Source organism: Rutidosis leptorrhynchoides, chromosome 7, assembly GCF_046630445.1.
Source record: "Rutidosis leptorrhynchoides isolate AG116_Rl617_1_P2 chromosome 7, CSIRO_AGI_Rlap_v1, whole genome shotgun sequence".
In the NCBI taxonomy this organism is placed as follows: Eukaryota; Viridiplantae; Streptophyta; class Magnoliopsida; order Asterales; family Asteraceae; genus Rutidosis; species Rutidosis leptorrhynchoides.
Window position 1 is genome coordinate 286638107 of NC_092339.1, and position 27219 is coordinate 286665325.

Consider the following 27219-nt stretch of genomic DNA (forward strand, 5'->3'; position numbering starts at 1 on the left):
TCCGTGAGGAAGATATTGAGAAAACAGCTTTTCGAACTCGCTATGGGCATTTTGAATTCGTAGTAATGCCTTTTGGTCTTACGAATGCACCGCTGGCATTCATGGATCTTATGAACCGAGTGTGCCAACCTATGTTGGACAAGTCGGTAATTGTGTTCATCGACGACATTCTTGTCTATTCTAAGAGCATGAAGGAACACGAACACCATTTGCACGAAGTGTTGAAGACGTTGCGGAAGGATAAGTTGTATGCTAAACTCTCCAAGTGTGAATTTTGGCTAAGGGAGGTTCAATTCCTTGGCCATATTGTGAACAAAGAAGGTATCCAAGTGGATACAGGGAAGATAGAGATGGTAAAGAGTTGGGAACAATCGACTACACCTACAGAAATTCGAAGTTTTCTCGGATTGGCCGGTTATTATCGTCGGTTTATCCAAGACTTTTCCAAGATCGCTTCTCCATTGATAAAATTGATGAGGAAGAAAGTAAGATTCAATTGGGAGAACGTGCAATAAATTGCTTTTCAATTGTTAAAAGAGAAGTTGTGTCAAGCTCCGATCTTGGTGTTACCGGAAGGTGTAGAAGATATGACGGTTTATTGTGATGCCTCATTAAATGGGCTTGGGTGTGTTCTAATGCAACGGGGTAAAGTCATCGCTTATGCCTCTCAACAATTGAAGGAACACGAAAAGAGATACCTGACTCATGATCTTGAATTGGCGGCGGTGGTGCATGCGTTGAAAATTTGGCGCCACTACTTGTATGGTGTCAAGTGTACGATTTATTCGGATCATAAGAGTTTGAAACATCTTTTTGATCAACGAAATTTGAATTATCGTCAACGTAGGTGGATCGATGTGGTGAAAGATTATGATTGTGAGATACTTTATCATCCGGGTAAGGCGAATGTGGTCGCGGATGCATTAAGCCGAAAGATTCAACATCCGGTGATACGAGTACGATCTTTATTACTAACGATTTTCTTGTAAAGCTTAGTGAGATACAAATTGAGGCTTTTGTTAACAACAAGCATGAAGAACGAATCATGGGGCAAATGGAGTTTATTACCTTAGGCCCGCATGGTTTGTTGTCCTTTCAAGGATGAGTATGGGTGCCTAAGATGGGTGATTATCGACAAGTGCTACTTGATGAAGCACATAAGTCAAAGTATTCCATTCATCCGGGCATGACGAAAATGTATCTCGATTTGAAGAAAGAGTATTGGTGGCCTGACATGAAACGTGATGTTGTTAAGTAGAACAATGCGTTACGTGTTTGCAAGTTAAAGCCGAACACCAAAAGTTGTATGGTATGTTACAACCGTTAGAGATTTCGAAATGGAAATGGGAGCATATTACCAAGGATTTCATTACAAAGCTACCAACGACGGCGAGAACCCAATTTGATACGATTTGGGTGATAGTTGATTGGTTGACGAAGAGTGCTTTGTTTCTTCCCATTCGGGAAACTATATCGTCAAAGACTTTGTCTAAGTTATTTATCAAGGAGGTGATATCGAGACCTGGGGTTCCTATATCCATTGTTTTGGATCGGGATACTCGTTTCACGTCTCGGTTTTGGAATAAGTTTCATGAAGATATGGGTACTGAATTGAAGATGAGCACGGCGTATCATCCTCAAACGGACGGTCAAACTGAGCGTACAAATCAAACGTTGGAGGACATGCTACGGGCGTATGTTATTGATTTCGGTGGTAGTTGGGATGAGCACTTACCTTTGGTGGAATTCTCGTACAATAATAGTTATCATACTAGTATCGGGATGCCATCTTATGAGATGCTTTATGGGCGTAGGTGTCGAACTCCGATTTGTTGGGGTGAAGTGGGTTAAAAGGAAATCGGGAGTATTGATTTGGTCTTAGAGACGAATAGCAAGATTGAGATGATTCGGGCTCGATTAAAGGCGGTGCAAGATAGACAAAAATCCTATGCCGATAAATGTAGGCGACCGATTGAGTTGTAATAAGGTGACATGGTGATGCTTAAGGTTTCGCCATGGAAAGGTATTATTCAGTTTCAAAAACGAGGAAAGTTAGCTCCTCGGTTTATTGGACCATTTAAAATTTTAGCTCGTGTTGGTGAAGTTGCTTATCGTTTGGAATTACCCGAAGAGCTTGTGGGGATCCATAATACATTTCATGTTTCCCATCTCCAAAAGTCTCTTGCGAATGATTCATCATGGGTGTCATTAGAAGAGATTGAGCTAAACAACGAGTTAAAGTATGTTGAAGAGCCAATTGCTATACTCGATGAAAAGGTGCAAATGTTGAGAAATAAAGAAGTGAGAACTTTCAAAGTTCAATGGCGTCGTAGTAAAGGTTCCGAGTTTACGTGGGAACCCGAAAAGTTTGTGTTGGTGTACCTTCCCGCTTGTCATGCGGCTTGGATCGCGAGGACGCGCTCCGATTCAAGTGGGGGAGTGTTGTAAGACCTGAATAATTATTGTACATATGCTAAAAATGGTGTACATAAAGTGTATAATGTGTGCTATAAATTAAAAAGTCACAGACTGAACTGAGCCTTGTGCGCTCCGCGCATGTTTAAGGGCGCGCGCCCCGCACGACACCTGGGGGCAGATTCTGTTTCATTTAATTAAATTTAAATGAAGGACAATTGAGTCTTTTTGCTTGGAGCCGGGATTAGGTCATTTATGGCCAGTTTTGTGGTGGTTGAAATACATTCAACACAACCACCAACATCATCTTCTATCCCACTTCAATTTTAGAGTGAGAAACACTTTGAGAGAGAGAAAGCTCAAATCAAGGAGGAAGAAGCTTGATTCGGGTCAAAGCTCGTGTATTAAAGTCGTTGTTCTAGTCACTAGCTACGTTTTGATTGTGGTGGTATGTCCTAACCTTGATTTTTTTTACTTTAATTTATTTAAGGGTTAGGGTTTAGGTAAATGATGAACATAAAACCCATTGTTGGTGATTTTGGGGGTTTGTGGGTAAGATTGGGTCATGAGGACTCAAAGATGACTAACCTAGGATTTTGAATTGATAAATGAGCTTATGAGTCTTAATTTGGTTAGTTGATTGCTAGCACACCTAGATATTAAGTAAGTGGGTGTTATTTGGGTATGTTGGTGACCCAAATGGGTGTGTTAATCTTGAAATGGGTCAAGTGAGTCTTGGGTGACCTAAGTAGTTAAATGTGTAAGAAAATACACTAACCTTGCCTTAATAAGTGTATTAAGACCATGTTTAGCTAGTGTTGGGGTTTTGGCGGAGTTGACCTAATATTAGGGTTAAGAGTGCAAATGAGTCAAAACTGCACTATGAGTCAAAATGACACTAGGATGATGAGTGAGTTGGTTGACCAACTTGATTGTGTGATTGATTATATGCATAATGTAATAGGTACGTTACATTGAAGGTTACAAGCTCGGTTATCATTCACAAAAGGCGTTAAGGTGAGTGGAGTAATTATACGTGTATGTATATAATTTATTTACTTGTGTGTGTGGGTGGAATGTGGGTTTAAAGTTCGGGAGATCGATACCACATTGCACTCTTTATGTAATAAGGGTTTAAAGTTCTAGCGTCGATACCTTATTATCATGAGTAATGCGTAGGATACGGGTTTTAAGTTCGGGCGTTCGATACCCTATCCTCATGTGTGTGTGTCGTGAAATGTGGGTTTTAAGTTTGGGTCATCGATACCACATTGAACGTAACAGGTGGTCATAAGTTCGGGCGTTCGATACCACTCAAGGGCTAGTGATGCGTACTAGCGGCGTATGCGTGGCTAACGGTTCATTAGCGAGAATCGTTCTCTTTAGATTTCGGTTAACCATGGTTATGTGTTGTAGTGTAGCATATTATATTGTTCGTGTTATGCTATTGTTTGTGCTAGCTTGTATATTAGAGATTTAGCGTTATACTTTGCGATGGTATGCTAATTATTTTGCTAGCGTATATGAGGTAATTGTGTAAGTGTTTGCAAGTAAGTAGGTTATATATGTATGTGTATAATTATTGCATTCACTAAGCGTTTTGCTTACCCTCTCGTTGTTTACCTTTTTAGACTCGGCGTGGATAAGGGCAAGGGTATTCGTTTGGATTAGTGGCTCTCGGGGGATTAGCTTTTGGAAGTTCGACCAAGATTTGGGTAGTTTAACCCCAAACACCATGCTCTAAGTGTCGTTTGGAAATTAAACTTTTGTGGTAGAAACTTGTATTTTGTACGAAATTCGTAATTCGGGACGATGTGGGCCCGGTGTTGTAAAACTCGTTTTTATTTTGGGAATCTCTTAGTTTTACTTATTATAACGTGTTGTGAAAGTCATTTCGTCTAAAAGTGTCGAGAAGTGGGAGATCTTTTTGCCCAAGTTAAAAAATCCGGACAGACCCTTTTTGCGCGCCGCGCACAATGAGGGTCGCGCGCCGCGCACCTTTCTGTATAAATTTTTTTTGTTCTGTTTTCGGTTGGATAACGGATTGGGTCGTTACATTTTACTCAAGAACACAAAAATGCCATTTTAACAAAGATTCAAGCATTAAAACTCATGATTCTTACCTTAAAAGATTCAGTAAATCACAAGGAACAAGAAGAAGTAAATGATTTGAGCTCTAGATCAAAGATTAAGAATTATGATTTGATTAGGTGAAGGAGTGAAGGTACGGTTGTGTGTGTAAGTTTCTGAAAAATGCAAGAGAGAGATAGACACAAGTCTTTTATTTGGGATTAAATTCTATACTATGCAACACACGGGTATTTATCAGTTATCTGAAATCTTTCGTACATCATCTGGCAACCCAAACGAAGTCCAAATTAAATAAACAAACCTGTTCTGGACCCTTGTCACAAACTATTCCTAACCACATCATCAAATAATCATAAATGTTAAATTAAAATAAAAAAATATAATAACACAACATATACTTAAGGGCAAACTAGTAATCTTACAGTTAAGCCCACTTGAGGATGTTACAGTATCTCCAAATCAGGATTGTCTTCATAGTCAACAAGTAAGTAATACCTATCGATTGGAACCCTTTTTGTTTCGATTACAACTTGATTTTGGTTGTTAGGGTTTATTTTTTATTTTATTTTTTTGCAGGGTTGGTTGATTGGAATGGCTGCAACTACTGTTGGTTTAAGTGCGAAAGTTGCTCAACATATTGAAGAATTTCTTCTAAACTATGCATACTCTGAAACATATTTTGTATGATCATTATAAATTATAATAGGGATATTGAAGTAAAACTTATGTAGATAGCACTAATAATTTGTACATGATGTTTTGAGCCGCAGAGGTGTCTAGAGGTGTCAATTGTCAATTTGCTGATGGCTTTCAACACCAACTATGAAGACGCAGGAGTACATGACTATTTTGTGTATATGTTGTTGAAGCCATTGGTATGACTGCTATTAATACGGCCTTATAATTATTAAAGCCATTGGTATGGCTGAATTGTTGAAGCCATTGGTATGGCTGCTATTAGTATGGCCTTATAATTTCATAACACTAAATCACTTGTCATAAAAGTTTTCATTGAACGTCAAATTTTGTTGTTAAGGTTTTGAAATATGGCTATTAAATGAAAGCTTACAAGAAGTTTGATTTTGGTGCTGCCAAGATGTATCTTAGAAACCAACACATTTTAGTTTCTAGGGTAGAGAAAATAAACACTTTGTTAGTTACTTTAATGGTTTTTTTAGCTTATGCTAATTGCAGTTTTTGACTTTCTTTTTTATTGTACTTTATGTGTTTGTGATGTTGTAGGGGATCAAATAGCATACACATTTTCTGCACAAGGTAAGCGAGTACCTATCTCTATAAATAAGATTAGATGCTTTCAAAAGTTGCTACACAATTATAAGGTTTGATTGTTTCAAAACTTTTTTTCTTCCCTCATTCCATTCTTTGTACGTGTTTGACCCCTTATCGAAATGTACACATTGTGTAAAGGAGATATATCATGAAGTTGGTTGCGATTGTAATGATAATCAACTGAAAGATTGGTATAAAGTTCAAGAAATTGAAGAAACCATGCGTCAATTATAAAGGCTATACTTATCTGAAGAACATATTAGGATTATTTTGACATCTAAGTTGAATAATTATAAATATATGGAGCGATAAATATTTGGAGGAAGTTGTAGATTTGTTTAGTCTCTTATATATTGTTATTTCATTTTGGTGTTCATATGTGATCTGAGTTAGATTGTTATTTTTTGTTAGTATTGGTATTTTATACTTTATTTTACTGGGTATTTAGTAAATTTACTACTAATTCTTACTAATGAATGAGTTCATATAACGAAGTTATTAATGGGTAAGTCATACAAACTAACTTAGCTTTCGAGTACTACACATCAAAGCGATGAATCGAGCCAAAAGTACAAAACGAGGCACCTGTATTCTTCCGTGAAGGAAAAAATAAGGCCCAAAGTGTAAACAATAGTGAGACAATTACATATGGTCGATAAAAAATGATATTAGCTTTCGAGTATTCAACTTGGTGGCACTTAACTCTGTAATTAAAAACTTATTTGTTTGGAAGAATCCGAAAATTATCTAAAAATTATATAATTATCTTTTAACAAACCCGTGATTTCACGGGTCTATTAACTACTTAATATTAATATCAATATTAATTTAATAATATTATGAAACAACCCATCCCATTTTTAAACTGGCCCGTAAATTTTTTTCTTAATTACGTTAATATTTAGGTCTCAATTATGTTTCCGAAAACATCTTTAACACAAATAATAAGCTCAACAAACTTTTAAAACATTTATTACATTAGTTTAAATACCCGAACGGGCAAACACGACCCGACTACTTTAATTTCCAACAAAACCGAGCATGGTGATTGGGACTACGCTACCCAATCCTAATCGAGTCCAAAAGCAAAATCTTCTAAAGCAGCCTAGCCAAGATCTCTAATCCTCACGATTACCCGAGCCGCCATCACGCGAACCTATAAAAATGTAAACAACGAGAGGGTAAGCTAACGCTTAGTGAGTGAGAATATACTACATACATATATATATATATATATATATGCATAAAATGGACACGACACACGAATAATCAAATAACACATACCGGAGCATCCAAGCATAAATCAAGCTATTCTAAGCATACCGTACGATCACTAAGCAACAAGCTAATAACATCAACAATAAAGTAAGTTCACCAACGACGATGTGAACAACGCCATCAAGCTACACCCGGAGGGTTAGCTACATCACAACGATACATTAATATATATATATATATATATATATATATATATATATATATATATATGTATATATATATATATATAACAAAGCGTAAACCGCCCAAAGTTAACCAATAGTACAAAGGAATGGTACTCGAATTTTCCATCGGTGTTCGTAACAACCGTTAGTGTACAACAACATATATCACTAACCCTTTGACGGAACGACAACACATATCCGTTCACAAACCGTTAGTGTACAACAACATATATCACTAACTTGGACAACACATATCCGTTCATAAATCCGTTAGTGTACAACGACATATATCACTAACTCGAACAACACATATCCGTTAATAAATCCGTTAGTATACAACGACATCCTGAGATAAATGGCGATCAGAACACAAATTAGTTGACAAAATGGGAAGTCGAGGGAAGTGGAGGGAAGTAATTTTTTTCGTTTTTTTCGAACTTTTTTTTTATGCATCAAGATCACATGAAAATATGAACATTTAAAAAAGAAACTTTGTGATGAATGTTATTATTTTGATGGTAAAATGCTCGAAGAAAATCCATTATGTGATTATATATATATATATATATATATATATATATATATATATATATATATATATATATATATATATATATATATATATATATATATATATATATATATATATATATAATGCTAGTATTGTTAAACTGATAATTTAGTGTAGAAATTATCACTAACTCGGACAACACATTTCCGTTCATAAATCCCTTAGTATACAACGACATATATCACTAACTCGGACAACACATATCCGTTCATAAATCCGTTAGTGTACAACGACATATATCACTAACTCGGACAACACATATCCGTTCATAAAACCGTTAGTGTACAACGACATATATCACTAACTCGGACAACACATATCCGTTCATAAATAAATACGTTACTCAACCACATCTCAGATACCAAATCCCACGCCATCGGGATTATCCATATCACAAGACTATGTGATATCGTAAACACAAAATGTGCACCTCTCCCAAGCGGTCAACCAAAACGCACAACCGTGCTAATTGGACCTATTCAAAAGTCCATCAAATTTACCTATATGTGAAGTGAGCTCTATAGCCGAGAATCACTTCACCCGATACGCACCCATCCTACACATACATATGCACATAGGATATTAACACTCACCTAGAAGTCTTGATGAATGCAACCGAGTAATCCACAACACGCCAATGGACAGTACCAATACCGTTAAAATGATGCCGTTGACGAGTAGAACAACTTTAATACTTGAGTCTTGACCCGAAACAACCTTCTTCTTCCTTAAAACCCACTTTCTTTCTCCAAAACTCACTTTCTCTCACTAGGGTTTGGAAAATGGGAGAAGATGGAGAAAATGAGAATGAGATAAGGTATGGAACTGATTTGGGGCTTAAAGCCCATCCATGATGCGAAATTACCAAAACATCCCCAAAATATCCATTAAAAACGGGTTAAAAATGTCAGTTCTGCTTAACTGTCGCGTTTCGCGACTCCCAGTCGCGTTTCGCGACACCCAAGAGGCGACACCACATACCCAAACGCGATAACTCGATCAGGAAGCCAGTCTTTCACCCAGTCGCGTATCAGTCCACTTTATCGCGTATCGCGACGAGCCAAAACGCGGTAAACACTACTAAAACGCGATGCTGGACCTGATGCACCCCAATTCCACTTTTAAAAACACTCAAAGTCGAATGTGGTTAACTAAATACGTCTAGATGATTAAATACCGACCCTTGGACTCCGTATGACGTCACCAAACGTCATGTTTAGAAAAACAGGGTGTTACATATTAACACATAATGATATTAATATCTTAATGATAAACGATAAATGAAAACAAAAACTTGGTGCTTTTCACGAATACACAGAACAGTTGCCGCAATATTTGACTTTCTTTATTTTTTTTATAGATAGATGATAGAAACAAACGAGAGTTTGACGGTAAATAATATGGAGTATGAAAAAAAGAATAAAAGAGTTTGTAGAGATGGCGGCAGTATATGTTGATAGAGTTTTGAAAAGGTGGATCGGAATAATTGACGGGGCGGCACCCTAAGCTCTGATTACCATGTTAATTTATGAAAAGGTTGTGATATTTTATTAACTGTGATGTCCTCAAACATACAAGCCTACAAGGCATCAGCGTATATAGACAAATACAAAGCAAACCTAATGGGCTAGGTAACTTGAAGACAAAGCAATGCCCTTATGAGCAAAGAAGATTTTTAGCCCCAACGACCTAGGGGTGAGGCATTTTCGGGGAGTCACCAGTGCTTGACTTTATTGATAATAGATGAAGAAGACATAGCAACTGAATCAGAAACAGATGCATGGGCTTACATAGATAACATATGACAAAATATAGATTAAATAAAACAGTATAACATTAAAAAGTGCAACACCCATTTGCACAAGCTTAGTTACACTTGTATTTGTTATGCAACAACGTTTGCTAACATGACTATTATTTAATTTATTATAAGATAAAATGATTAAAAAATTAAACAGCAATTGTAATTAAAATAAAAAATAACTTCCTTAAGATATATTGAAATTACATTCAATAATAATACATGTAGGAAATTCTATTTATAACCTTAGTTATGAAATGTAATAAAAACTATAATTAAATAAAAGACACGCGAAGGTCGTACAAATAAAAAAGAAACATGAAACGCTAACTTAGTTATATTTTTTGGAACCTTTGTAACAAATGTTTATTGAAAACTTGTGTGAAATTAGGCTAACATGAATGAATTTAAAAATGGCAACTAATTATCTAACTACATAAATCACTTATATTATAAATTAGACCTTTACTCATCCTGTGGTGGGTAATGAGCAACGACTATATACCAACATATATATTTGCTCTATGGCTGATTGTGATTGTCTTAAATAAGGGTGTTCATCGGTTTAGTTTTTGATTTGTTCGGTGTATTCGGTTTTGATGTATTTGGTTTTAATTTTTTATTTATCAAAACCGAAAACTGAACCGAACCGAACCGAACCGAACACTGAATTCAAAATTGAAACCGAACCGAAACCGAAAAGCGAATTCGGATTCGGTTCGGTTTCGGTTAAAACCGAAAATCATGAAAAGTTTCAGAACCATGGTAGTATAATTGCGGCGTTGTTGATGTCTTAGTTATTTACAGCCTAAAACAATGATGTACTATTAATATAGTCAAGAATTCGATGATTTATTAATATCAGCTTAATTGTGATGTTTACTTCTTCCGTTTTTAAGAAGAAGATTATAATAATTTGATTAACATAATTTTTGACATATGGGTAGGAACCTATATAGATGATTGGATCCCAAAATATAATAACATTAAAACATAAATATACAAATTAAATATAACAAAAAGTTTGAATTCGGTTTCCCATTTAACCGAATTCAGAATTTTTTCAAAACCGAACCGAAAACTTCGAATTCAGTTTCGGTTTTACTCGATCCGAAAATCGTTTTGTAACTTCGGTTTGTTATTTTCGGGTTGGATTTTGGTTTGGTTTTCGGGTTAAACGGTTCAAACCAAATACTGACCAACCCCTAGGCTTAAACCTTTATCATCTAAAATAAAATGACTTACAAATTAGTAGATTGAAAATTTACTTCGGTATAAGAGGTAAGCAACATAGAGGAGAAACTCATCACATGTAAAGTAACTGTAATAACCCGCCTTTTTCCGTTAACTTATTTTAACGCCGTCTTTTTTTTTTAATAATATCTTTCGTTATCTAAATTCGTATCTTCCGTTGAGTAGCATTTTTATAACATCCCGTCTTTTTCCATTTAATTATTTTAAAGTTCGTTATTTAATTATAACATCTCACGTTTACTCTACGTATTTAAGGTAATTCGTATGGTTAATTCACGCACCCGCTTTTAAACTCGAGGGACTAAACTTACCAAAGGACCAAAGATTTGACTAGGTCAACTAGTCAAACCTTCTCCTCCTCCACTCATTCACCACCTCCCAATTTGATACTTCCATCTTTTTCTCTCAACATCCAAATCAAAAAATCATCATCCATTTTCAAACTAGCAAGCGTTCTTCAAAATAAATTATATATTTGGAATACTTGCATCTTCCTCTTCGATTCCATACCAACTTCATCTCTTTTGGGTAACTTTCCAAAAACTCTAGATTTCTTGTTCTTGATGTTTTTTACTTATAAAAGTGTTAATTAGTGTCTATGGCTCAAGTCTAACATGAATATGTGATTTACTTGCTCGATCTTGTTATTTTGAGTAACTAGCACGAACTTGAAAATGGGTGTGTTTAATCTTGGGTTTTGGGTTGATTAAATGTTGTTTAAATTTTAAAGTGCATGTATTAAATGTGTTACTAGCATCACTAGCTTCAATTTGATGTGTAGGTTGACTTAGAAAGACTCCATTAACATGATTGATGAATTTATGATTTTTGGTTAGGGTTTGATAGAAGTAAAATGAACTTTTGATGCATTGAATGCTTTGAAATATTGTTTGTAGGTGTTTAGTTATATTGTATGCGTAACTACCTACGAAACAGCGCATTATATGTGTGCACTTAATTCCCGAATCATCAATGTGCATTTATGAACTTGAAGCATTTATGATGAACATTAAATGAGCATTCAACTTGGATTTGAATTTTTGTAAATGATGTTTTTGGTAAATGAAATGTGTTTAGTTGTGTTCCTCGTTAAATTACCTTTCCAACGATATAATATACATGTTTTGAATGTTTACGGTTCGTTATTTGCGTTTGAATGAATTTTGGTTCGAGACTTAGACATTTGAAACAGCCAGGAATCAGCTCCCGTGTAATGTCGCGGCGCGACCCATCCTTTGTCGCGGCGCGACGATTGCCGTGTTTGGGGGCTGTTCAACTTGACATTTATACGAAAAATTCTAGCTATGCTACGCACCTCCGATTAACATGTAACTTGTTCTAACATGCTTATATATGATTAATTAGCTCAGAAAAATAGTCCGAGGCCCGACCCGAACATGTTGACTTTTTGTTGACTTTGACTTGACCAAAGTTGACTTTTATTCAAACTTAACCAATACTTTGTTTAAACCATTCTAGTCTTCTTGTATACTTGATTCTTGCATAAAACTTGACAACTTGATTCACATGCTATATAATCGAGTCGTAATGAGCCATAGGACTAATTGAACAACTTTGACCAACCGTGTTTACCGTTACTGATACGACCTACTTCTTTAGGTCAAGACTAGCATTCATTCTTGCACACGTTACTTGTGAAGTAGCTTTTTACTTGTGCACTCAAGGTGAGATCATAGTCCCATCTTTTCAACAACTTTTATACTTTAAAATCATGGGATGAGAAACATATACGTATCATACTTTTATGCTTTGAACACAAGTACGAAAACAAACATTCCACGGCGAGTTAGAACAAAAAGCCTCAATTCAATTATCATTAGTTACGCTTGTAGGGTGTAAACGGGAACTTATGTTGTGTGGATCCATGCGGGCTTGACGCGCCCTCATTCGGACGGTTCGCTATCGTTAGCGGATGAAATATATTTTTGAGTATAGTGTATGTTCTAACACTACGTAACAGGGTACAAAACAGTTAAGTCTTGATAATTGGGTGCTCGCGAACGTACACCAACTTTTGGAATGCAAATGATTTGGATAATCAACTTTATGGAAATATTAAATCATGTGGTTCAAAAACAACGTTTACTAATACACCTATGATATTTCACCAACGTTTTTCGTTGACAGTTTTCTATATGTTTTCTCAGGTCCTTGAACGCTAAGTGGTACATGCTTCCGCACACTATTTTGATACTTTCTTGGATGTCGAGTATACATGCATACATGGAGCGTCTTTTGACTTTACTAAATTGTGTCGCATAGGTTTCATTTGTACTTTAAACGTTGTAATGTAATTAGTCGTTGAACTACCTTTGTAAACCATGAAACATCCTCACATTTGAAATGAATGAGACATACTTTTGGTCAAAAGTTGTTTTAAAGACGTATGACCACGTAACGGGACCTAAGTAGACGGCGCCGTCAATGACGATTTTTTTGGGTCGCTACAGTTTTAATATTTCCCGTTATTTAATTATAACATCTCTCATTACCCTAGCGTATTTAAAATAATTCGTTTGGCTAATTTACGCACCCGCTTTTAAACTCGAGGGACCAAAGTTGCCAAGGGACCAAACTAGTTGACTAGGTCAACTAGTCAAACCCCACCACCACCACTCATTCACTTCCACCTCCCTCATCTCTCTTTTCTCTCTAGTTCAAGAACACCCTTTTCTCTCAAAATCATTCAATCATCTTCTAAATCGTTTTTAGGAAGCTCATCACAAAACAAATTGCATATTTGGAATCCTCTCTTCATCCTCTACGTTTTGATACTAACTTCATCACTTTTGGGTAACTTCTCTAAAACTCTAGATTTCTCTAAATTTGATTTATAGACTTGAAATGGTGTTAGTTAGTGTCTATGGCTCAAGTCTAATATGAATATGTGATTCGTTTGCTCGATCTTGTTATTTTGGTGTAACTAGCATGAACTTGAAAATGGGTGTTTTAATCTTGAGTTTTGGTTGATTAAATGTTGTTGTTATGTTAAAGTTCATGTATTAAATGCGTTACTAGCATCATTAGCTACGTTTTGATGTGTAGGTTGACTTGGAAAACTTCACTATCATGATTATTGATTTTGTGATTTTTGGTTAGGGTTTGATAGACTTAAATATGAACTTTTAATGCATTGAATGCTATGAAACATTGTTGATAAGTGTTTAGTTGCAATGTATGTTTAATTACCTTTGAAATGGCATATCGTATGTGTAAATTAGATTCCCGAATCATGAAATGCATTTTATGAACATGAAACTTTAATGATGAACTTTTAACGATCATTCAACGAGGATTTGGTTATTTTAAATGATGATTTCCATTGATGAAATGTGTTTAGTTGTATTCCTCATTAAATTACCTTTCCAACGATATAAGATACGTGTTTTGAATGTTTGCGGTTTATTATTTGTGAATTGGTGAATTTTGGTTCGAGACTTGAACATTTGAAACAGCCCAAGAATCAGCTCGGGTGTATTGTCGTGGCGCGGCCAATCTTTGGCGTGGCGCGGCGTTTGCCTGAAAAGTGGGTTGTTCAATTTCTCGTTTTCACGTTTAATTCTAACTATGCTACGCACCTCCGATTAACATGTAACTTGTTCTAAAATGCTCATATATGATTATATAACTCAGAAAAATTGTCCGAGACCCGACCCGAACGTGTTGACTTTTTCATTGACTTTGACTTGACCAAAGTTGACTTTTAGTCAAACTTAACCAAAAACTTATGCAATCATTCTAATCTTCTTTTATACTTGATTCTTGCGTGAAACTTGACAATGTGACTCACATGTTATATATTCGAGTCGTAACGAGCCATAGGACTAATTGAACACATTTCGACCGACCTTGTGTCTTACCCGGTATTGATACAACTTACTTGTTTAGGTCAAGACTAAACAACTTTCATTGCACAACGTTTAAAATGAAGTACTTTGGCATGCAACTACGGTGAGATCATAGTCCCACCTTTTCAACAACTTTTACTCTTTAAATCATGGGATGAGAAACATATACGTATTATACTTTTATACTTGAACACAAGTAAGAAAAAAAACATTCCACATGCGTGTTAGAACAAAAAGCCTCAATTCGATTATCATTAGTTACACTTGCAGGGTGTAAGAGAGAACTTATGTTGTGTGGATCCATACGGGCTTGACGAGCCCTCATTCGAACGGTTCGCTACCGTTAGCGGATGAAATATATTTTCGGGTATAGTGTAGGTTCTAACACTATGATAACGGAGTTCGTATACAGTTAAGTCTTGATAATTGGCTGCTCGCGAACAAACAACCTTTTTGGAATGCAAACGATTTGGATAATCAACTTATACTAAATCTTGTGGTTCAAAAATAACGTTTACAAATACACCTATGATTTCACCAACATTTTTCGTTGAAAGTTTTCTATATGTTTCTCAGGTTTTTTCTTGGTTACTTGATACATGCTTCCGCACACTTTGACTACTTGCTTGGGGTCAAGCATACATGCATACGCTAGTGATAGCACCTTTGGATTCAAATTTAATGTTTACATGCATACGGTATTGATAGCATTCGTGATTTTCAACTTATATTATGTCGCAATTTAATTCAATTATACTTATTAACTTTTGTAAACTTAAACTCGTTGTCGAACCGTTTGGTAACTTAAAACTTTGCAAGTCATATACGTTTCAAATGAATGCGACATAATTTTGGTCAAACGCGTCTCATTTAGGGACTATGTGTGAAGACCCGTCCTAATCCATCCGGACGAAGTCCAAATCGATTATAAACGATTCACAACAGTTGATTACATCGCGAGGTACTTGACCTCTATATGATATATTTTACAAACATTGCATTCATTTTTGAAAAGACAATCTTTCATTACATCGAAAGTTGACGGCATGCATACCATTTTATAATATATCTAACTATAAATGACTTAATAATAATCTTGATGAACTCAATGACTCGAATGCAACGTCATTTGAAATATGTCATGATTGACTCCAAGTAATATCTTTAAAATAAGCAATTGCACACCGGAAGACTTCTGTCATACCTGAGAATAAACATGCTTTAAAGTGTCAACCAAAAGGTTGGTGAGTTCATTAGTTTAAAGTAAATAACATTTCCATCATTTTAATAGACCACAAGATTTCATATTTCCATTTCTCATAAACATACGTCCCATGCATAGAGACAAAAATATCATTCATATGGGTTGAACACCTGGTAACCGACATTCACAATATACATATAAGAATATCCCCATCATTCTGGGATCCTCCTTCGGACATGATATAAATTTCGAAGTATTAAAGCATCCGGTACTTTGGATGGGGCTTGTTGGGCCCGATAGATCTATCTTTAGAGTTCGCGTCAATTAGGGTGTCTGTTCCCTAATTCTTAGATTACTAGACTAAATAGGGGCATATTCGATTTCGATCATTCAACCATATAATGTAGTTTCAATTACTTGTGTCTATTTCGTAAAACAGTTATAAAAGTTTCGCATGTATTCTCAGCCCCAAAATGTATATAAAAAGGGAATAATGAAACTCACAATACTGTATTTTGTAGTAAAAATACATATGACGACATTGAACAATGCAGGATTGGCCTCGAATTCACGAACCTATATTATTTGTGTATATATATTAATACACATAATCGAAATCGAATAAGTTTATATATATAACCTATTAATGATATTATTTTTATATTAATAATATATTTATATTTCATATATTCCTTTTGTATAATAAAATATTTTGTTATGTTATATGTGTTAAATATATATATTTATGTATTTTATTTGTTTATTAATATAGTAGTTCTAATTATACTAAGTTAATTTTAGTAATGATAACAATAATGATAATAACATTAATAATATACTTATGTTGCTATTAACGATTCTATTATTTGTAAAAAGATGTTAATACTAATATTTATGAAAATAATAATAATATGTATTATTTTTATAATGATAATAATAATAAACCTTGTCATTATAACGATAATAATATTACAGTGTTAAAATAATAATAATTTCATATCTAATACTCATAATAATAATAATAATAATAATAGATATAATACTTATAATTATGATATTAATAATAGCAATACTAATTACCATAATAATAATAATAATAATAATTAATAATAAAAATTATAATAGTTATTAATAATAATTAAAAATAATTGAAGGGTTACAACCTTTGTAGAAAGCTTTAAAAAAAATACGCCACTGAACTCGCGACCTCTTGAATAACCAACAACACTCCTAACCATCTGGCTGTCTGTTAACTTTCTGATATAGTACCCAATATAATTAATATACCCCGTTTTCTATGTCAAGCCTGAATAGCCCAACAGAAAAACCTAAACTTTTGGATCTAGGCCCAACAAGAAAGGCAGCCCAACAGCAAACACTCGGCCCATGAATCAAATCATGGCCTGTTTTCTTAATCTGGTAACACGAATGGTAGGAAACAAAAAAAAAATTACACGCAAACACCACTCAATATTTCATCTTCATACCATTATCGTTATACTACATAACCGAACATCATCATCGTAACTATTTTGCATTTAACAGAAAACATAAAACTTGCTGGGTTTCGTGAAGAAGCAACAACAAAACAAAAAAAAAATTGAGAGAGAGAGAGAGGAGAGAATGAGAGACAGAGCAGTTGTGGGATGTCGATGGTGATTGTAGAGAGTGGTGGGTTAGGTTGCAGGATTGACGCTGATGATTGTTCGTAGGGTGTGATGACAACTTGAATTAAACCGAAAATATAAGGAAAGACGATTTGTTTTTGTGGTGATTTATGATGGTAGTGGTTTGTTGTTCAAACCGTAAACAGACAATAGAAAACTATCGAAGGATGTGGTGATGGTTGAAAGTGGTTCAATGTTTGTAGCCGTGAAAAGAAATAAAGAAGATGGTGAGGTCGATTTCCGACCAAAACAGTAAAATAAACACAGCAGCAGGAGCTGCAAACAGTAGTATTTAGGAAGTGTTTGTGTGGTGATTTATGGAGGAAAAAGAAGGTGGAGAGAGAGTGAGAGAGATAAAGTAACGGTGGGCTGTGGTGTTTAACGACGGTAGTAGGTGGCGGTTTGGTGATCTTTTCGATTGGAACAAGAAACAGAAACATAAACTGTAGCAATTCAGTTTAAACCGAAATAATGAATGTAGTAGCGGTTTCACGAGGTGGCTGTTGGTGGTGGTGAATCTTTAAAGGTGGTGGAGGTATAGGTGAGGTGATGGTCGATGGGTGTGATGGAGAAGGTGGTATCGGGTTAGCAAGCGATCAAGGAGGTGTGGGTTGTGTCCCTAGATGCATAAATATATGCATATATATATATATATATATATATATATATATATATATATATATATATATATATATATATATAATTTGTGAAAACATGTGTATATATTTTAAAGATATGTAGATAGATAAAAGATAGATAAAATGATGAACTGGGTTTGTGGTTAATGAATCAATGGTTCATGGTGATGATTTGTAATACAAGCTCGTGTCCCATGGTTAACGTAGACAAGGTTATATGGAGTATTAAGTTTAGTGGCAGTTATGTTTCTCCATTTCAAATTGCAACTAGGATGAGCTGGATATATCCTTATGCACATAAAATTATATATTTACAATTGGGATGGTTGAGAACAAAAACAGTAGCAACATGTGGGGTTTCTAAATATCTAAATGTATAATATGTAAATGCATATATATATCTATATCCACGACAATCATGAAGAAGTAAAACAGAAATAGTATCAATCATGAATAATTAGCAGCCTTCAATTTGTTATTTAATTACGACACTGACTGCTAAATCGTACCCGTTGTTAAATTAGTGGCGGATATAAACGTCTCAGAAAAATCCCAAACTTCTAAATTAAATGTCTTTATTTAATTAAGTCATTTTGGTATAAAATTTAGTCATTAATTTAATAAATAAAAAGTACATCGACTGTCCCTCTCATTTATGAGTAAAATATAAAAAGTGTTAAAATTAAATAATTAGCTCCTAAATATACTTTTAATAAGACCATAACGTATATAACTCATTTTCGGATCACCGTTTATTTTAAAATCATATAAGTTTGAATTAAACTTGCTTAATATCCATCGGGACATTAAACGAGTATTACAATCATTAAATATTAATTTTCAACATACTTTATTTATATATATAGATATATTTTAAATAATAAATTATTATAATACCCTATTTTTATTTTATTAATTTTTAATAATACTTCAAATTATATTTCGAATTATTATTTATATATACATACATACATACGTATCTATTTATAATTAATTGTTCGTGAATCGTCGAGAGCAGTCGAAGGTCAATTGAATAAATGAACATCGTTCCAATGTTTTCTAGACTCAACATTACATACTTTGCTTATCGTATTGAAATCATATAAAGATTAAGTTTAAATTTGGTCGGAAATTCCCGGGTCATCACAGTACCTACCCGTTAAAGAAATTTCGTCCCGAAATTTGAGTGAGGTCGTCATGGCTAACAATAAATATGTTTTCCTGACGAATATGAGCTGATAAATAGAGTTTTATCATTATTGAACAATACATATAAAATAATTCGATTACTCGAAGAGCACGAATGAAGCTATCACTAAATAGTGAAATGAGAAAGTAAGTTTCAGCATAGCTTTTGACTAGTCTTGGTTGAATTCCGGAATTCAAGGAATTTAAAGAAAATCTTCGAAATCTAAAAGATTTGATTCCTCGACGAATAGGGAAATTAAGATCTCTATAATTAAATACGGTGATCTGCCTCGATTACTCTGTCTGATATTTTCATTATAAATTAAACTCTTCCGTTCCATTATTCTCACCATTCCTATACTTTCCTTCCTAGTCCATACATCCAAAAGATTGTGAAAATGCTTAATCCAGTTCTAATCCTTGATATTTTCCTAATTATCATTTTTGTCATCCTTCTTTTCAATCTTCCATCAGAAGAATCTGTTTACTTCTACTATTACCTTGGGGTGATACTATTCTTAATTATACCGTGTCTTTATATTGCTATTCGTATTAATATCCACGGTTTGTAACCTCCGTGTTGTTATTGGGCTTTATATTTTCTCTTATATTTTGAAACTCTTTGCCTTTTTATTCTCCTCTCGTCCTCTAGTAAAGCGAGTAATGGTCCAGACTTCGTAAATATGGAGTTTCGGATGAACTTAATGTTCTAAACGAGAAAGAACGTAATAGCATGATTTGATTTGTCAAAATTACAAGAATCACTGAGAATAGAACTATCAAGAATATAGTTTCTTGATATGTTCAAAAATTAATCAGAATGAAAGAGTTATGTAACGTGACACATGATGACGTTATAATCTGTGAATCATCATGTTTCATTAGAAACTCAGCATGACTTACTGTAATATAATCACGTTGATCAAGTGTCATTATATTATACTAACTTATGCATCAGTTCTCCACATTACTTCAATAACATTCATATTTTTAAGCTCGAAAATTTACAGAATATAGAAACTAACAGTTTCTATATGATGTAACACTGATAGCACGAAGAGATTAATGATTTCAGATAAAAATAATTATGAAAATATCTTCAGAAATATGGAGGATATTTATAATGAAAGATATGATGATACCTTGGAATTTCTAATATTGAAGGATGATGAAGAAGATTTATCCGTAAGAGTTTAGATTCGGAAGCAAGGTATTCGCTAAAGATTTCATCAGAAACAGAATCATTTGGATTCTTTGAAGTCAAACTTATTCTTTGTGATTTGTCCACGGCTTCCTTCATAGTTTCGCATAATCTGCCTTTCGGTAATAGATTTTCTATTGAATGTTTCCAATATAATGATACACAGGAAGCACGAAGAGGTATATAATTTCGGACGAGAATATTTACGAAAATATCCTCAGAAATATCGAAGATATTGATGATGATATTTTGGAATTTCTAAGTTCGATGGTTGATAGATAAAGATTTTCCGTAAAATTTTAACATGACTACGGAGCAAGATATTCTCTACAGATTTCAACGGATCCAGAATTACCTGGATTCTTTGAATATAGGGTATGGTCCTTGTATTTGTCCTTGGTCTCCTTCTTGGTTAGCTCAATCCGTTTTCCAATTCCAACTTTTCTGAGCTTTTCCAACATACTATTCTTTATCATCAAACTTCCGATGATTAAGGTCGTTTACGGTTGTCTATAGTTTCTGATGCTTCATTCAGCTTTTTCAACATTCAGAGTATTGATTTGTGACTGAGTGTTTTTCAGAATTTCAGAATGAGATATCATAATTCTAAGAGATAAATATCATACATATAACTGTTGATGTAGATATGCTGTAAGTTTTCAAAGTACTGATTGCTGATTCCCGATAATTGATATGGCAGTTCTCATTACAAGATGCGGATGATTATATAATGGGGTTTCAATGAATAAATATAATGATTTGTCAGAGAGATTTAAGCCAAGAAGCAACGAGGTTGTTGGTACGTCTGCTGGTAATATGGTGGAATATAAAAGAATTTTCCGGTATCAAAAGGGTAATCGTATATATCAGCATTATAGTAAGGCTACTTCGAATGAAAAGTCAAAGTTGACTTGCTGGAGCTGTGACAAAATTGGCTACTTTGAAAAGGGATTGCAAAGTTATTTTTGCTAATAATTGCCAAAGGATCTGACGCGGCTACGTGTTAAACTTTTACTCAGTTGCCGAGAGTTTCTCAGGTGTGATACTATATACATAAATCTTTCCTTCCGTAGATGAAGTTCGGTAGGTTCATCCTCTCGATTGAGGTGTTTTCAAGAATCATGAAAGGTTTGAATGCAGATTGTAATCATCAAAATACAATTGAGGTTTAAGATGAAATCAAGTGGCAAACTTGAAGAATTATTTAGTTTCATATGTTATAATCAATATTTTAATTTTTTTTTTAATTGTCCAATCTTATTAGTCCACAGTCGATAGTCCAAAATTAACAGTCCAATAATTCATATATTGTTTAATATATAATATTCGAATTAATTAATATGTATCGTGACCCGTATTCGTCTCAGACTCGATCACAACTCAAAATATATATATTATTATAGAATCAACCTCAACCCTGTATAGAGAACTCGATCATTACTGCATATAGAGTGTCTATGGTGATTCCAAATAATATATATAGATGCGTCGATATGATATGACAAAACCTTGTATACGTGTCCCGATATTTAAAGTGCGTAAAATAAATAACAGAAATTAAATGACAATAAATAAAATTGCGAGAATATAAATTGCGATAAATAAACTGCGATAAATAAATTGCGATAATATAAAATGTAATACGGAATAAACAGTTAGCTAGGAACAGTTAGCTAGGATCTTGTTAGCGTGGATTCTTAACAAAATTTCATATTGGTAATTAGTCTGTTTCTAATCAATTTTTATTGTGTCCATTATTTCTTCATTATGCCACTTGTTGGATTCTGATAGGTCAAAATCCATATATGAAATTGAATGAAAATGATTATTCTGTGGTGAATCAGATTCGTATATCTGTGGATGTAAGTAGGATGGTAATTGACCGTTGAATCAGGTTCCAAGAATGTACAGTGTAACTTATTAATGTGAAATCTAAATATTCCTCGGGTATTACCTACCCGTTAAAATATTTTCATCATTAACAGTTTGTACGAAAGAATTTTTAATTACAATCTTTATGAAAACATACTTAAATATATATTTTCTTCAGATGTAATTATAGATTTAATGAGTTAATATAGTATTAATCTCATTTGATTTACCGTTAGAACTAAGATACATAATCTATAAAACATTAGAGATTACATAATCCCCATGTCGAACGAAGATAAAATAGATAGAACGATACGTAGGACGATGATTATGCTCATGGTACAGAATGTGATATTGAGGCAAGGATTGTTGATGATACAGGTGCTGTTACTGATGGTACTGTTGGTGTCGGTGATGTTGTTGAAGCTGGTAAGTTTTGCACCATGTTCTCCAAATTGATTACTCGAGCGCGAAGCCCGTTGACTTCTTCGATTACTCTGGGATGATTTTCGGTCGGAACGAGAGGATGAATAAGGTTTAGAATCTGATTTATGATATAGTCGTGGCAAGATATTCGGGAAATGAGGGTGAAAATGGTGTTACGAACAGGTTCGCCGATAAGTGCTTCAGGTTCTTTACCAAAAGGTGAATTCGGTTAGTGGAAGGGATCACCTTCTGCGCGTCTCTATTGATTAAGTCGACTACGACTCCATCAGATGAATTGGGGATGGATGATTGGTTGATTCATTCTGGTGACGTTGCTTCCGGAGCTTAAATGACTATCCATTCGGAATAACTGTCGAGATAACTATCGGAATAGCTGTCTGAATTCGAGGGACTCGAATTAGTTGAAGGATTCATCTCGTACGATCATATGAAGGATTTTCGATAAGAAATAGATTATAGGATGTAGATTAGTATCCTGCAATACATAATTTACATATGCATATATAATACTAAAATCTCATAAGTTACGGAGGAATCTACAGAAGCTATCAGACAAAGATAACAATAACAGATACGCTAAGATATGATTTTTTTTTTCTATACACTATTCATGCAGTCAATGCAATAAGATGTGTCTAGACTAAGAATAATAAGCAGGTAATTTACTGAGGATGATAAGCAAATGATTTCCGACAAAAATGATAAGCAAAACTTTTGACATGCAGACACGGTCGAAGTCCAGACTCACTAATGCATCCTAACGACTTATCAGTTAGACACACTAATGCAGAACCGGTTCACTAAGACCACCGCTCTGATACCAACTGTGAAGACCCGTCCTAATCCATCCAGACGAAGTCCATATCGATTATAAACGATTCACAACAGTTGATTACATCACAAGGTACTTGACCTCTATATGATACATTTTACAAACATTGCATTCATTTTTGAAAAGACAATCTTTCATTACATCGAAAGTTGACGGCATGCATACCATTTTATAATATATCTAACTATAAATGACTTAATAATAATCTTGATGAACTCAATTACTCGAATGCAACGTCTTTTGAAATATGTCATGATTGACTCCAAGTAATATATTTAAAATGAGCAATTGCACAGCAGAAGACTTCTGTCATACCTGAGAATAAACATGCTTTAAAGTGTCAACCAAAAGGTTGGTGAGTTCATTAGTTTAAAGTAAATAACATTTCCATCATTTTAATAGACCACAAGATTTCATATTTCCATTTCTCATAAACATACGTCCCATGCATAGAGACAAAAATATCATTCATATGGTTTGAACACCTGGTAACCGACATTCACAATATACATATAAGAATATCCCCATCATTCCGGGATCCTCCTTCGGACATGATATAAATTTCGAAGTATTAAAGCATCCGGTACTTTGGATGGGGCTTGTTGGGCCCGATAGATCTATCTTTAGAGTTCGCGTCAATTAGGGTGTCTGTTCCCTAATTCTTAGATTACCAGACTAAATAGGGGCATATTCAATTTCGATCATTCAACCATATAATGTAGTTTCAATTACTTGTGTCTATTTCGTAAAACAGTTATAAAAGTTTCGCATGTATTCTCAGCCCCAAAATGTATATAAAAAGGGAATAATGAAACTCACAATACTGTATTTTGTAGTAAAAATACATATGACGACATTGAACAATGCAGGATTGGCCTCGGATTCACGAACCTATATTATTTGTGTATATATATTAATACACATAATCGAAATCGAATAAGTTTATATATATAACCTATTAATGATATCATTTTTATATTAATAATATATTTATATTTCATATATTCCTTTTGTATAATAAAATATTTTGTTATGTTATATGTGTTAAATATATATATTTATGTATTTTATTTGTTTATTAATATAGTAATTACTCTAATTATACTAAGTTAATTTTAGTAATGATAAAATAATGATAATAACATTAATAATATACTTATGTTGCTATTAACGATTCTATTATTTGTAAAAAGATGTTAATACTAATATTTATGAAAATAATAATAATATGTATTATTTTTATAATGATAATAATAATAAACCTTGTCATTATAACGATAATAATATTACAGTGTTAAAATTAATAATAATTTCATATCTAATACTCATAATAATAATAATAGATATAATACTTATAATTATGATATTAATAATAACAATACTAATTACCATAATAATAACAATAATAATAATTAATAATAAAAATAATAATAGTTATTAACAATAATTAAAGATAATTGAAGGGTTACAACCTTTGTAGAAAGCTTTAAAAAAAATACGCCACTGAAGAGACTCGAACTCGCGACCTCTTGAATAACCAACAACACTCCTAACCATCTGGCTGTCTGTTAACTTTCTGATATAGTACCCAATATAATTAATATACCCCGTTTTCTATGTCAAGCCTGAATAGCCCAACAGAAAAACCTAAACTTTTGGATCTAGGCCCAACAAGAAAGGCAGCCCAACAGCAAACACTCGGCCCATGAATCAAATCGTGGCCTGTTTTCTTAATCTGGTAACACGAATGGTAGGAAACAAAAAAAAATACACGCAAACACCACTCAATATTTCATCTTCATACCATTATCGTTATACTACATAACCAAACATCATCATCGTAACTATTTTGCGTTTAACAGAAAACATAAAACTTGCTGGGTTTCGTGAAGAAGCAACAACAAAACAAAAAAAAAATTGAGAGAGAGAGAGAGAGGAGAGAATGAGAGAGAGAGCAGTTGTGGGATGTCGATGGTGACTGTAGAGAGTGGTGGGTTAGGTTGCAGGATTGACGGTGATGATTGTTCGTAGGGTGTGATGACAACTTGAATTAAACCGAAAATATAAGGAAAGACGATTTGTTTTTGTGGTGATTTATGATGGTAGTGGTTTGTTATTGAAACCGTAAACAGACAATAGAAAACTATCAAAGGATGTGGTGATGGTTGAAAGTGGTTCAATGTTTGTAGCCGTGAAAAGAAATAAAGAAGATGGTGAGGTCGAGTTCCGGCCAAAACAGTAAAATAAACACAGCAGCAGGAGCTGCAAACAGTAGTATTTAGGAAGTGTTTGTGTGGTGATTTATGGAGGAAAAAGAAGGTGGAGAGAGAGTAAGAGTGATAAAGTAACGGTGGCCTATGGTGTTTAACGGCGGTAGTAGTTGGCGGTTTGGTGATCTTTTCGATTGGAACAAGAAACAGAAACATAAATTGTAGCAATTCAGTTTAAACCGAAATAATGAATGTAGTAGCGGTTTCACGAGGTGGCTGTTGGTGGTGGTGAATCTTTAAAGGTGGTGGAGGTATAGGTGAGGTGATGGTCGACGGGTGTGATGGAGAAGGTGGTGTCGGGTTAGCAAGCGATCAAGGAGGTGTGGGTTGTGTCCCTAGATGCATAAATATATGCATATATATATATATATATATATATATATATATATATATATATATATATATATATATATATATATATATATATATATATATATATATATAATATATATATATATACATAGATATATATAGATATATATATATATACATAGATATATATATATATATATATATATATATACATAGATATATATATATATATATATATATATATATATATATATATATATACATAGATATATATATACATATATATACATAGATATATATATATATATATATATATATATATATATATATATATATATATATATATATATATATATATATATATATAATTTGTGAAAACCTGTGTATATATTTTAAAGATATGTAGATAGAATAAGATAGATAAAAGATAGATAAAATGATGAACTGCGTTTGTGGTTAATGAATCAATGGTTCATGGTGATGATTTGTAATACAAGCTCGTGTCCCATGGTTAACGTAGACAAGGTTATATGGAGTATTAAGTTTAGTGGCAGTTATGTTTCTCCATTTTAAATTGCAATTAGGATGAGCTAGATATATCCTTATGCACATAAAATTATATATTCACAATTGGGATGGTTGAGAACAAAAACAGTAGCAACATGTGGGGTTTCTAAATATCTAAATGTATAATATGTAAATGCATATATATCTATATCCACGACAATCATGAAGAAGTAAAACCGAAATAGTATCAATCATGAATAGTTAGCAGCCTTCAATTTGTTATTTAGTTACGACACTTTTCGCGGACTGCTAAATCGTACCCGTTGTTAAATTAGTGGCGGATATAAA

The 27219-nt window shown here is 33.7% G+C and overlaps 1 protein-coding gene across 1 annotated transcript in view; it reads left to right on the top strand.

Annotated features, from left to right (window-relative positions):
- Window positions 1-3134: 3134 nt before the first annotated feature.
- The window catches only part of LOC139860064 (DNA-directed RNA polymerase II subunit RPB2-like), a 42990-nt gene continuing 18905 nt past the window's right edge, over window positions 3135-27219 (top strand). Inside the window, exons 1-6 of the mRNA XM_071848838.1 lie at window positions 3135-3143; window positions 3380-3432; window positions 4936-4990; window positions 5083-5187; window positions 5277-5381; window positions 5685-5781. Of these exons, the coding sequence (XP_071704939.1) occupies window positions 3135-3143; window positions 3380-3432; window positions 4936-4990; window positions 5083-5187; window positions 5277-5381; window positions 5685-5781 (424 nt within the window). The remainder of the gene's footprint in view (window positions 3144-3379; window positions 3433-4935; window positions 4991-5082; window positions 5188-5276; window positions 5382-5684; window positions 5782-27219) is intronic.